This window comes from Gekko japonicus, unplaced genomic scaffold (genome assembly GCF_001447785.1).
Source record: "Gekko japonicus isolate JY-2015 unplaced genomic scaffold, Gekko_japonicus_V1.1 scaffold2338, whole genome shotgun sequence".
In the NCBI taxonomy this organism is placed as follows: domain Eukaryota; kingdom Metazoa; phylum Chordata; class Lepidosauria; order Squamata; family Gekkonidae; genus Gekko; species Gekko japonicus.
The window spans coordinates 210,665-225,179 of NW_015176521.1; the positions used below are offsets into that span (position 1 = coordinate 210,665).

At 47.1% G+C, this 14,515-nt stretch overlaps 1 protein-coding gene across 2 annotated transcripts in view; it reads right to left on the minus strand.

Annotated features, from left to right (window-relative positions):
* DERA (deoxyribose-phosphate aldolase (putative)) overlaps nucleotides 1-14,515 on the minus strand; it is a 64,877-nt gene that overhangs the window by 8,582 nt on the left and 41,780 nt on the right. For both annotated transcript variants that reach the window (XM_015427407.1, XM_015427408.1), the window contains one exon: nucleotides 5,413-5,525. In XM_015427407.1, coding sequence (XP_015282893.1) covers nucleotides 5,413-5,525 — 113 coding nt within the window. The remainder of the gene's footprint in view (nucleotides 1-5,412; nucleotides 5,526-14,515) is intronic.

The window sequence follows — 14,515 nt, forward strand, 5'->3', positions numbered from 1 at the left end:
AAGCCGTTCATGCTTGTAGCCGCCACCACCTCCTGTGGCAGTGAATTCCATGTGTTAATCACTCTTTGGGTGAAGAAGTGCTTCCTTTTATCCATTCTAACCCGACTGCTCAGCGATTTCATTGAGTGCCCACGAGTTCTTGTATTGCATTGCATTGTCACTGGTCCACGAGTTTCTTGTATTGCATTGCATTGCATTGCATTGCATTGCATTGCATTGTCGCTGGCCCAAGGTCACCCAGCAAGCTTCCATGGCAGAGTAGGGGATTTGAACTTGGATCCCGCAGATCCTAGGCCAACAGTGTAACCACTACAGCACGCTGAGTCTCACTGCCACGAGGAGCAAATGAGGCAATCAAGAACATAAACCTAGTTTTCATGGTTATATCGCCTACCTTCAGTGCCTTGTTGGGAGAAAGATGGGCTAAAATGTCACAAATAAATAAACTGACCGACCTCGAAGAGGAGGAGGCTTTCTCCAAGGCAATCAGATGCCGTTGTTTCAACGGAACTAGAGCAGGGGTCCCCCTCCCCAACCTTTTTGAGCCTGGGGGCACATTTGGAATGTCACAAAAGAGCTGCTGCAGGAGGCGAAGCCGGCTGTAAAATGGCTGCTGCAGCCTGCTTTCCGGCAGACAGTGAAGATCCTTATGCAGTGGTCGCTGGCCAATCAGAAGCCTGAAAACACCAGAAGTTTCTGAAAACACCAGGCGGGCAGCAGGAAAGGTGTCAGCAGGCGCTCACGGGCACCATGCTGGGGACCCCTGAACTAAAGGACTGAACCCAACCGAGAAGATGACGAACAAGATCTGTCAAGACCAGGGCTATTTTTGGGCAGGAAGGCACAGGAACGGAGTTCCGGCTGGCTCCCGAGTTGGCCACGCCCAGCAGGAACTCATTCGCATAACAGGCCACACCCAACAGCAGGAACTCATTAGCTAATGAGTTCCTGCTGTTGGGTGTGGCCTATTATGCTAATGAGTTCCTGCTGGGCTTTTTCTACAAAAAGAGCCCTGGTCAAGACAATGGTCCTTACGAGCACATATGAATCTGCCTTATACTGAATCAGTCCATCAAGGTAAGCACTAAGGTGGAAGCAGCTGACCAGGGTCTTAGGCGGAGGTCTTTCACATCACCTACTGCCTGGTCCTTTTTACTAGAGATGCCAGGGATGGGACCTGTGACCTTCTGCATACCAAGCAGAGGCTCTACCACCGAGCCACGGCCCCTCAAACCAGGAAGCATTTGTCCCAGACAGTTTCCCAGTTCACCCAGAAATCTGCGCGTTAGCATTAAGCGGCCTTGTTCTTTTTTAAAGTATTTGAAGAAGCACCACCAAAGAAGTTAATTGGTGAGCAGCAGAGGTGGCCACTCCTGACACTGTCATCTGGTACATATGATGGCCCCATGGATTCACGGAACGCTCAGTGAGAGCGAGCGGGCGTGTGCATGCTGACCCTGCTCTAGGCCTCCATGCAGTTGCCTGGCCATCTTGCAGAGGCAACCACATGGAGGAAGTGGGCACACAAATTCTCTCTCCCTGTGATCAGCTATGTTTGCAAAGCGGCACTGCTGATCATGGGAAGCAAGCCTTAACACATAACCACTTCTCCATGCAGTCACCCCCAATGTTCCCTCTAAGCTGAGTTAGTGTGAGCTAGCTCACAGTGTTTTAGCCTCCGGCTCACACGTTTTTGTCTTCGCTCAGGAAGGATGGCTCCAGAGCAGACTGATTTATGCAGCAGCCAGATAGCTCGCTCACAACTTTAACGCCAGTAGCTCACAACATAGAATTTTTGTTCACAAGACTCCACAGCTTAGAGGGAGCATTGGCAGTCACCCCTGCAAACAGCCAACTGTATGGAAGCAGGGGGCGGGGCTGCTTGCTCATTGCACGCTCTCCCTGCCCACGTGTTCTGTGAACTCCCGGGGCTGTCGTAATTATCTAGCTTGTATTTACCGGGGTTGGAGGAAGCTCTTTGGCTGAGTGAAGCCACCATCAGGGCCCAAGTCTTGCTAAAGCCAGCTGGGCAGGCTAGTCTGAGGGGCTATACTCAGACTTCACAAATCAACCGTCGTTTGCATGAAACAAGACTGACCCGTGGTGCTCCCCTCCCTACTTCAGCATGGAGAGGAAAGATTTCTTAAAGGAACAAACTAGCATTTGTTGCAACATCCAAGTCAGGTGAACGTTAACAATTGTGGCTTGCCTACCAACCAGAATTTCAATGAAATCTAAGCCCATGGATTGCAATTGATTTGGAAGGGGGCAATTCTGCTTCGGGATGGTACTGCAAGTCATTTCACTCCGGTTAGGCAGCAAGAGAGCAAACCACAGTTTGTTATCTGGCCCAATATGGGTTTCACAACAAACTGGAGTTTTCCCAGATCAAGAAGCTTTCAAATTGTAGTTTATTGCAGATTCCAGATCAGGTGAAAGGACAAACTGTGGTTTGTTCTCTTGCATATATGGATTAGATGATTTTAAGTGCCATCCTAAAGAGTTATACCATTCCAAGCCCATCAATTTCAATAGATATAGAAAGGTATAATCTGCTAAGGAAGGCATTGTCGGCATCCTGGTTGTAGGTAAGCCACATTTGGTAAATGCATCTGATTTGCATTTTGCAACAAACCACGATTCATTCCAAACCAGGAAGTCTTCAGTCTCTGTGCCACACATGGGTGGGGGGGCATGCAAGGTTCAATCATGATATCTGAATGCAGCCAAGAAAGCCCAATGAGCTACCTTGCTTTGTCAGACAGCATCTAGTTGGCAACCATGTTGTTATGGGCAGGGGACTATTTTGTATAATATTTCTGCCTGTTTTTACAAACGTAACTGGGTTGAAATCATCTCCAATATGAGCCCTTTTAAACCACGTGTTGATAAAGTGAGGCTCGCAACAAAAAAAATGTCTCCTGCATTACAAAAACAACATTCATTTTTTTCTTCACACTCCACTGCCCAATATAAGAGCGCAGATTTATACCATTTTGCCACATAAAGTCACATCAAATATATTAAACCTAATGTGGGTCTGTGACCCGAAGCAACTGAAAGAGCTTGCAAGTAACACCCCATTATTTGCTAAATGCAGTTTGACCTTCTTCAGAGTAAACAACAGTATCTGTCAACCAGAGTTTGTATAAAGGTTTCTTCCGTTTTAAATCACAGAACTGCTTAGCCAATCCAAGTGAATTGGCTTGTGGCAGGACTACTTGGTTTTCTCAGCTCTGCGTGAAAAGAGCCTGGTAAAGGATGTTGGAGTTTGGTTGAAAGCTACTCTGCTTCTATGAAAGAATGCACTCTATAGCTACGGTCACACACACTAAATAATCCACTTTCAATCCACTTTCAAACTGGATTTTTACTGTGTGAACTGGCAAAATCCAGTTGGAAAGTGAACTAAAGGAGATTGGAAGTGGATTATTTAGTGCGTGTGACCACAGCCTATGTGTTTTTGTTTGCAATGGGTATTCTCCTCTGAGCAATTAGTGCAGTGTCAGCTACTTCAGACTCTTGACTGGAATGTACAGGGCAATCCTAAACCGAGTTATACCAATCTAAGTCCACTGAAAACAGTAGACTGAGAAGGATGTAACTCTACTTAACCCTGACCTGGATAGCCCAGGCTGGCCTGACCTCATCAGATCTTGGAAGCTATGCAGGGTCGGCCCCGGCTAATACTTGGAGGGGAGACCACCAAGGAAGTCCAGGGTGGCTACGCAGAGGCAGGCAAGGGCAAACCACCTCTGTATGTCTCTTGCCTTGAAAACCCTGCAGGGTTGCCATAAGTCAGCTATGACTTAATGACACACAAACCTCTACTTAGGATTGCATTGTTAGCGTCTCTGAACCATAGGGAAATATGGAACACCTCTGTAAGATGCAACTTAGGAAGCCGACGGATGGTGCTTGCAACACTTTGTGGCTTCTGTAAGAAAAAAAATGCCTACTGGTTGCTTCATCTTTAAGGGCCAAGATGAAGCCGGTGTGGTATAGCAAACGGACTATTGGACTTTGACATGGAAGACTCCGGCTTGAACACACGCTCAGCCCTCAAACTCTGTCGGCAACCTTGGGGCCGCCAACCTCTCTTATGGTTGCCAGCCTCCAGGGGATGGCTGGAGACCTCCTGCTATTACAACCGATCTCCAGGCGACAGAGATCAGCTCACCTGGAGAAAATGGCCACTTTGGAACATGGACTCTATGGTATTATACCCCATTGGAGTCCCTCCCCTTCCCAAGCCCTGCCCACCTCAGGGTCCACCCCCCAAATCTCCAGGTATTTCCCAACCTGAAGCTGGCAACCCTAACCTCTCTTCTAACCTGTCAGGGGATGAAGGTAAAACGAGGAAGGGTGGATGCATGCATCCAAATCTCCATGGAAGACAGCTGAGTCAAAATGCAATAAAGGAACAAACAATCCATTGGATACATCAAGTGTCATTTGATGACTCCTTTGCGACTGAAGGGCAGGGTATAAATCCAATCTCTTCTTCTTCTTCTTCTAAATAAAAGAAGAAGAAGAAGAGGAGGAGGAGATTGGATTTATACCCCACCCTTCACTTGGAGTCTCAGAGCGGCTTACAAACTCCTTCCCCTTCCCCTCCCCACAACAGACACCCTGTGAGGTAGGTGGGGCTGAGAGAGCTCTGGCAGAAACTGCCCTTTCAAGGACAGCTCTGACAGAACTATGGCTTACCCAAGGTCATCCAGCAGCTGCAAGTGGAGGAGTGGGGAATCAAACCCGGTTCTCCCAGATTAGAGACCGCACGCTTAACCACTACACCAAACTGGCTCTCAAAAAATACATCCTCTCCTAATGAGGGAACCCTGTAATGGGCCTTGGTGACCCTCATGAGGGCAGAAAGGGGGGGAGGTATACATTTTGAGGAAGGAGGAGAGGAGAAAGAAGAGGAGGAAGAAGAAGAATGGATCCAGCGAGGACCAATGCTCCCTCTAAGCTGTGGAGTCCTGTGAGCAAAAATTCTACTTTGTGAGCTACCAGCATTAAAAATTGTGAGCAGGCAGGTGATTTGGCTACTGCATAAATTAGTTTGCTCTGGACTGGAGCCATCCTTCCTGAGCTAAGACAAAAAAATGTGTGAGCCAGAGGGTAAGAAACCGTGAACTAGCTCACGCTAACTCAGCTTAGAGGGAACACTGCCGAGGACCTAACACCGTCTCAGGAGGTGGTGGATGCTCCTTCGCTGGACGTTTTCAAGCGAAGGCTGGACGACCATCTTTCGGGTATGTTGTAGGTCTATCTTTCGGCTATGGGTGCAGGGGGCTGGACTAGATGACCTGCAAGGTCCCTTCCTACTCTAACATTCTATGATTCTTTGAGAGTGTGCCACCTTTTAGACACACTTGACCCCGAACTTAGGCATGGTACTCGAGTTACCTTGTAGCCAGTTCTCCAGAAGAAATCTCTGATGGCTCTCACCATTACCAGCCCTACGGGAACAGTGGCATTAACGGCTTCTTTTCCCGTGGAGGTCTTGATGAAATCAGAACCTTGGAGGAAATAAAAGGGGGAGGGAGGGAGTCACCAACGTTATCTATTACTGGCTCAAGCTTTGCCCGTTACAGGAAAACAGTTATTCATTATAACACCGCTAAGTGTGACAAAGTGTACAGAAACACTGTCTCCCTCGGCTGCTCCTTCCCCCAAAATCTAGTGGCTGTGAGTGTGGTGGAAGCCCAGCAAAGCTTTTGGGCTGTTGATGTTAAAAGAGATGGGGTGTAAGACTAGGCTTGCCATCTCTCCGCTGTGCTTATCACCTTCATTTCCATCTGTTATAGGAAAACAGCAGCTGTTCCCTGGAGCAGGTGAGGAAAAGATGGGGAAAGGAGCCATTGGGGCAGGAAACACCACAGCTGCTGCTGGTGCTTCCACTAACTCCGAGCTCCGATAATCTCCAGATCAGGGTCTGGCAACCTTCTTCAACTTCACTCTTCAAGCTGGTTGGCCAAAGTTTCTTTCCCCTTCTTTTTTTTCCAGAAAAGCAAATCGAAAACTTTTATTATGGCACCAACTTCTACTTCTGCGTTTTTCCATTTAATTGCAGAGTTTAAGCCTTTTTAGCATAATGGCCTTCCCGCCCGACACCCCCCGAATGACACATGCACACGCATCTCTTCAGGATAAGGTAAGTCAAAGCTTTCATAAGTCTGGTAATTAGAAATCTCTGTGGTACAGTTTCATTAAAAACTTTCATTAAACAACATCTGCCCTTGTATAGGGTCTCCTAATCAATTTGGTCAAACAGAAGGGCTTCTAATCGGCTGTTGATAAAAATAGAAGATGAAACTTTAATTCTAATAGATTAACCGCAAACTCCAGATAGTCTTCAAAATCCATCTCGCTCTATTCTCCAGTGGATTTAACGACTATTCAGCTACTCATTACTAAATAGAACAAGATGAACATTTTCCAGTTCATTAAAGAAATGTACTATGTATTTTTGCATTGTCCTCATGATTCGTTACAGGGAGTCTTAATTACAAGATAATGGATAATGGTTATTAAACGCAGGCTCTAGTAATGAAGCTCTATTCATTTGCGAGCCTCGGAGACTTGCAAAGAGGGGAAAATAAAATTACTAGCTTCAAAAGATTAACGGATCAAATTATTATTCAATTTTGAAAATCTCATTCAGACTTTGCAGAAACAAGAAGGGTTCTTTAATATATATATATATATATATACACACACACACACACACACACACACACACACACACTAGTATTAGGGCTGTAGCGATGTCCTTGTTTTTTTGAAAAATAAAATAATATCTTAAGGCTATTAGCAGAATAATCAGCTTGAGATGTGATTATCAAACATTCAGCCAATTTAGTGGCATCTTCTAACAATGAAAACAATACATTTTTTATTTCATGAGAAAATTCTATTTATGATACGAACAAGGGCCTTGCTCGCAGGATTTCCAGAAAGGACACAGAAGATCTATGCGGCCGCAGAGCATTACAATATCAAGGTATTATTAACATTTTATATCCCCACTAATGAAAATGGGGTCTTAGAAGCACATAGCAAAAAAAATAAAAATAAAAAATAAACCACTGTTTCCAAAATAGAGGCTGTTAAGCACAATTCATGCTAACTCTATAAATAAGGTGACGTTGGATTTATTATTGATCTAGTTAGTGGTTGGTGGAGGATTTGTTTGTGTGTATTTTAAAGAGTTAAAATGTGTGTGTGTGTGTGTGTGTGAGAGAGAGAGAGAGCACATTTGAACAAAAAGGCTAAGATCTGATCATATGGTTACATCTATCAGTGAAGACCTATAGAGCATTTGCACCAATTCAGCCATCTTGGGTGTCAGCAGGGCTTTTTTTGTAGAAAAAGCCCAGCAGGAACTCATTAGCATAACAGGCCACACCCAACAGCAGAAACATATTAGCATATTAGGCCACACTCCCGACAGCATGTCTCATTAACATATTAGGCCACACCACATGCCTTCCTTTGGAAGGCTTTGTCCTGCGAGGAGCCCGGGCAAGCTAGCCCTTGGACAGATCCTTCCAGGGCCACCCTGCCTTGGAGTTGCGGGGGCGGGTGTCGCTCTCCAGGCCTTCCCTCTGTAGCCACGCACACAGAGGTTTTGGCTGTAGTGGGTGTGGCCAACTCTGAAGCCAGCCGGAACTCCCTTCCTGTGCGTTCTTGCTCAAAAATAGCCCTGGAGAGTGGGTTAGACAGAACCAGATCACGTCACCTCCAAGGGAGCTTATGAACGAGCCCCACTGGACCAGACCAAGGTCAAGATAACTGGAGGGTATTTTTGCCCTCTTCTAGGCATAGAGCAGGGGTCAACTGGGGGTGTGGGGGAGGTATTTATGAATTCCCTGCATTGTGCAGGGAGTTGGACTAGATGGCCCCGAAGGTCCCTTCCAACTCTAAGGTTCTATGATTGTCTCCCATCCAAGTACTAACCAGGGCTGACTCTGCTTAGCTTCCGAGATCTGATGAGATCAGGCTAGGCTGGGCCATCCAGGTTAGGGACCCAGTAAAAGGCCCAACACAACACAGAAGTTTGGTGCCAATCAGCCCCCACTTGTCTCTTCCAAACGCACAACATGGAGAAACAAAAAGGAAAAAAAAATCTGGGCCCAACCATTTCAGGCAGTCAAGTTTAGTCTCTAGCATCAAAATTTGTATCTTTTGGTGCTAAAGACTCGAACCGGCAAATCCCACATTCTGGAATTAGACACTATAAAAGCCATGGGGGGGAGAATTTCCTGGTTTAAAAAAAAAATTGGTGGTAAAGACAGAGGAAGCATTTGGCAGGTTTCTACAGTGAAACCAAAGAGATGCCAATCCTAGAAAAACCACCTTGAACTGGAAGGAAAGCCCTAACTGGCACAGATGTAGCCTCAAGGAAGTGTGCATGAGCATTTCTTCCTCTTATGCCCTTCAGCTCCAACGTGGGCTAAAAGCCTCTTGCATTTGTAAACGCGGCCATTTACATGATTAAAACTGGAGAGCGGTATTCAGAGCTAGCTATATCGAAGAACAATATTATGGCCCCATCATTAAGCAGTAAAGAATAATAAGCCGTACGGCAATCAAGGGAGTAATCACAATCTTTGTGTTTCAAAGTGCTGTAAACACCCTGGGGACGTGATTATCTCCCGATAACCCCAGACTGCTTCAAGTTGCTTTAGTCTTAATAAAGAGTAAGGACACAGTCTGCAATTTAAAATAATGCAGAACGGTCGGGTTGATGCATAAGCTCTTTTGTACCACCGATTTTCATTGCAAGGCTTTCAAACGGCACTCGTGAAAGTCCAGATTGGATTGCCCAGAGACGGTGTTAATCAAGAGCCACACACTTCCCGCCCCCCACCCACCACCCATCTCTATTCTACCAGGCCCAAGACTAACAACCGTCTCGTTCGTACAGCACCAGAGCGGTGTGGAAACCGCTTATGCATGGCTACGTCCCATTCCGGGGACATCTAAAACGGCATTTGGCGACCAAAGGCCTCAGGACACATTTGGCTGTTCAGCACTTCGATTTCCAAAACAAGGGAAGCAACTGTGGTGTGGCACCAACCGAACCAACGACAGATTTATTTAAAAGCACCTGGGTCTTTGTGAAGAAGGAAATTTGATAGCACCGTTTGGAGTTGTTTGGATGGAACTCTTATTTTCTGTTGTATTTCTTCTGGGTATCTGGCAGCTTTATCCTGTGTTGTCATCTGCCTTGGGTTCCAGGCATTAGGGAGAAAAGGTGGGTACGTAAATATTTTAAAAAATCAAATGAACATCAGCAGGATGCTTTCAAGGATGGGCACTGTTTGGTGTAGTGTTTAAGTGTGCAGACTCTAATCTGGGAGAACCGGGTTTGATTCCCCACTCCTCCACTTGCACCTGGCTGGATGACCTTGGGCAAGCCGTAGCTCTGATAAGAGCTGTTCTTGAAAAAGAGCAGTTTCTGTCAGAGCTCTCTCAGTCCCACCCACCTCACAGGGTGTCTGTTGTGGGGGGGGGGAAGGGAAAGGAGTTTGTAAGTCGCTCTGAGACACCTTTGGGTAGTGAAGGGCGGGGTATAAATCCAATCTCCTCCTCCTCCACTGGAATTTCTGCCTTCCATCCTCCAGATGTGACTGAGACCTTCAGCCCACAATGCATCGGTGCTTAGTTCTTGTAGCCCTTTCTTACGTGCCCAGGGAAATGCTGATCGCCACTTTGGGGTCAGGAAGTAATTTTTCTCCAGGCCAGTTTGGCCAGGGGATCCTGGAGGTTTTTTGTCACCTTCTGGGCATGGAGCAGGGGTCACTGGGGGGGGGAGGGGAGATATTTGTGAATTTCCTGCATTGTGCAGGGGGCTGGACTAGATGACCCTGGAGGTCCCTTCCCGTTCTATGATTCTAGATTCTACGTCACTGTCCTTGCCTTAGAAACCACAATGCCAAAGAGCCAAAATTGGGTTGAAGCTTTTCATTGCTGAACACAGCTCAAAAGAAAGGATAATACCACAGTACAGAAAAGACATGTTTCTGTCTTTGGGACATTATCAAAGTTGCACAGGACTGGGGGGCCCTTGCCAATCCAGTACTGTATAATTTATATGTAGGGTTGGGGGACACAGGGGTGCCAGATCCAGCTTGGGAAATTCCTGGAGATTTGCGGGTAGAGCCTGGGGAGGACAGGGTCCCCAGTGGGGTACAATGCCATAGTGTCCACCCTCCAAACCCTCCATTTTCTCCAGAGGAACTAATCTCTCTAGTCTGGAGAGGGGCTGTAATTCTGGGGGATCCCCAGATCCCACCTGGAGGCTGGCATCCCTATTGATCGGGCTTCCTAATGAACCTAGCACAACCATATCTTGAAGTTTCACCTCCTAAGTGATACAAGATTTGCTTTTAAAAATAACTGTGGACTACCTTTCTAAACAATTTACAATGGAAAAAGATGAAGACGTTTCAGAGTTCAAACAATATCCACCCCGTACTTCTTTCCAGGAGCTCAGAGAAGCATATATTCTTCCTCCTTCCACACTGTTAGCCAAATGTGTGCCCGGTGTGCCAACAGTCAGTGATGAACACCACCAGTAAGATACCAGAAGCAGACACGACTTTATTGCAATAAAGTGGACCTTGGCAGCAAAACCCAAGGACTCCATCCAAGCACACGAGGCAGCAGCCTTTTATAGGTTGAGATACACAACTTTTAGACATGCACAGATGTCTACAGATCACAAAGCTTAAATTTCCTTTATAAGTGCATTTGCCAAGCATACATTTCTTTTGCCCTTATTTGGAATGTCCTTATGTCTCCTGATCCTTGCAAAACAACTTCTCCGTTTCTGAAGACAAATATTTCTCTATTTCTGAAGACAACTGCTTTTGCTTAATCAGCCATGTTCTGGAACATCTTGTCCCCTTCCCCGCTTCGCCACATCCTGTTTTGCACTTTAACTGAATTTTGTTTGCCTAAGAGTTTATCTGGCTTGAGCTGCTCAAGGCAATTTTAACTCTCACAAGAACCGTGTGAGATAGGTGAGGCTGAGAGAGAGACCTCCCACCCACCTTCGCTCTGGTTCTCAGACGAGACGACCCCCCGCTCTGGCTTGGATTCCTGACCCTCCTGGATTGGCGGGAGGTGCCCAAATCTTGGAGGGTCTCCTTCCCGCCGGCCAGAAGCCCTGCCCCCAAGAGCGACCACTCAGCCTCCCCCCCACCTCTTCCTGGCTGGAGAGAGGTGGGGGCCGTGACCTCGAAGCTTGGAGTGCAGGCTATCCGCCCTTTCAAGACTTTTTTGCACACAGTGATTGGAAACTGAGATGGGACGGGTGTGGCCCACATCGGGACTGGATGCCAGGAGCTCAGTTAAAGGTCCTTCTACAATCCATGTGGTTTCTCCATACCCTGCATGATTTGTCCTTTTCTGAGAACACTGGCAGCAGTATCAAGCATACATAAGAACATAAGAGACGCCAATGTTGGATCAGACCAAAGGCCCATCCAGTCCAACACTCCGTCACCCAGTGGTCACACATACCTCCCAGCATTCTGATAAAACTGGAGCCTGTGAAAAGATCTCTGTGGTAGATCTGTCTCCGTGGAAGGGTAGTATTCAGGAGAGGCTGGCAGGCTAACCAGTGAGCTTCATAGCAGCATGAGGATTTGAAACTGGGGATCCCCAATCCCAGTCTTAAACTCTAGCCAGGCGTCTCCAAACTTTCAGAGTTTGCAGGCACCTTTGGAATGCTGACACAATGTGGTGGGCACAGCCACAAAATGGCTGCCACAGGAGGTGGAGCCAGCCACAAAACGGTTGCCACGGCTTACCTTCAGTCACGCAGTGAGTGAAGATCCTTGTGCAAAGCAATGGTTTAAAAAAAATCTGCACAGCCCATCTCCAATGGCTAATCAGAAGCCTTGCCGGGCAAAAGTCCCACCTGGCCTCGCCCACTTTCTAAAAACACCTGGTGGGTGCCAGGGTGCCCACGGGCGTCATGTTGGGGACCCCTGCTTTAACCACGTCACCACACTGGCCCCACCCAAAACAAGAAGCTTCCCCTGAAACGGAAGCAAGTTAGACACACACGCCCTCCCCGCTCACTCCACACTGCACTGAACCCTGTGAAGTTCTGCGTCACAGGTGCTTACACGGATCTCCTACAACATCATGTCTGAACTAAGCCACCGTGGAATGAAATTAAGAGCACGAATCCTCCAAAGAAACTGCATCTCTGATAAAGCTTCATGAATGAACACGATCTATATTTTTTTTAGAATCTGAGCTCGTTCTAGAAGGTCTTCAGTACCATCCATCTTCCAGAAATAATTATTAACTGTACTTATACTCTGCCCTGACCTGGATGGCCCAGGCTAGCCCAGCCTTGTCAGAAGCTAAGCAGGGTTGGCCCTGGTCAGTGTTTGGCTGGGAGCCCACCAAGGAAGGCCAGGGTCGCTATGCAGAGGCAGGCAGTGGCAAACCACCTCCGAACGTCTCTTGCCTTGAAAACCCCATCAGGGGTCGCTATAAGTCAGCTGTGACTTGACGGCACTTTTCACCACCACCACCTATGCTCCACTCTTCCTTTTAGGAAGCTCAGAGTGGTTTGTGTGGGGCTCCCAGAGGTCTCAGTCGTGGGATGGAGTCCAGTGGCTCTTTTTGTAGAAAAAGCCCAGCAGGAACTCATTAGCATAATTGGCCACACCCAACAGCAGAAACTCATTAGCCTATTAGGCCACACCCCTGCCAGCACAGCTCATTAGCATATTAGGCTGCATTCCCATGTTACCAGAAGTGTGGTCATCCAGCCACACCCACCTCTTGCTTCTTATTCTGTTTACCTTGTTTGTTGTCAAAACCCAGGGCCTTTCTTTGTAGCAGGAACTCCTTTGCATGTTAGGCCACACACCCCTAATTGTAGCCAATCCTAATGAGTTTCTGTTGTTGGGTGTGGCCTATTATGCTAATGAGTTCCTGCTGGGCGTGGCCAACTTGGGAGCCAGCCGGACCTCCGTTCCTGTGCGTTCCTGCCCAAAAATAGCCCTGGGGTCCACCTCTGTTTAGTGTCAACAATGTAACACCATCAGCTGCTCCCCCAGGACTTTTGCTGCACCTTGTCATTGCAAATCAAGTTCCAGCAAGTCATTTGGGGTCAGGAAGAAATTTTTCTCCAAGCCAACTCGGCCGGGGATCTTGGAGGGTTTTTGCCATCTTCTGGGCATGGAGCAGGGGTCACTGGGGGTGTGGAGGGGGAGGTATTTGTGGATTTCCTGCATTGTGCAGGGGGCTGGACTAGATGACCCTGGAGGTTCCTTCCAACTCTATGATTCTATGGTTTGACTTTGATGCTTTCCAGCATCAGCAGCCAGTTGTTCACTAATTTTATTAATAAAAAGTCTATTGTCTAACCAAACTTGCAGGAAAGTTGCCGAAATGGGAAAGGGGGGGGGGGGGAATAGGCGCCCTAAAATTTTTTAAGCCGCATCTTCGGCAGGAAGCCTTGGGTTCGCCAATGGGAGCTCTACGCTTCCCAGATGTTGCGGTGTGATCGCGCCCGGAAAATCCACCTATCTTCCGTCTCTGTAGCATGGCTAATGCTCCGTGTGACCACAGCCAAGTTCCAGCAACTCATTTGGGGTCAGGAAGCAATTTTTCTCCAGGGCAACTCGTCCGGGGATCTTGGAGGGTTTTTGCCATCTTCTGGGCATGGAGCAGGGGTCACTGGGGGTGTGGAGGGGGAGGGATTTGTGGATTTCCTGCATTGTGCAGAGGGCTGGACTAGATGACCCTGGAGATCCCTTCTAACTCTATGATTCTATGGCTTAACTTTGATGCTTTCCAGCATCAGCAGCCAGTTGTTCACTAATTTTATTAATAAAAAGTCTATTGTCTAGCAAACTTGCAGGAAAGTTGCCGAACTGAGAAGGGGGGGGGGGAATGAGCTGCCTGAAATGGATTTAGAAAATATATTACACTGAACAAAGCAAGCTGGAAAATTAGGCTCTTTTATCAGGATTTGAAAGTGCTATGAATTTTAAACATAACTTTTTTTAAAAGCCCAGATATAAAACACAAACCAAGATCATCACACTTCAATGTCAACTGGAGTGTATTTTTCAATAGTTTCTGATAAAAGCGCTTTCACTCCAATGAAAGTACATGCCTCGAAGGAAGGCAGAAGTTATTTCCGCTTTGAAACAGGCAAGTTTTAAGTCTACACATGCTCTCTGTGCCAGCCCAGAACTCCCAAAGCCCGAACCAGCCGTTCTTGGCTTGGAACAAGAGATCATAGTTCTAATCATTAGGCAGACTTGATGCAGGAACTCGTAACGTTTTTATTTCTATAGCATCATCAGCCCAAAAACTCTTATAAGAGGTCTCTCACAGTGTGTGTGTGTGGGGGGGAGATGAACCAGAGAGTAAAGGGGAAGAAGGGGCAGACGAGGGACAAACATAGTTGTGCAGAGGGCTTTTTTTGTAGAGAAAGCCCAGCAGGAACTCATTAGCATAATAGGCC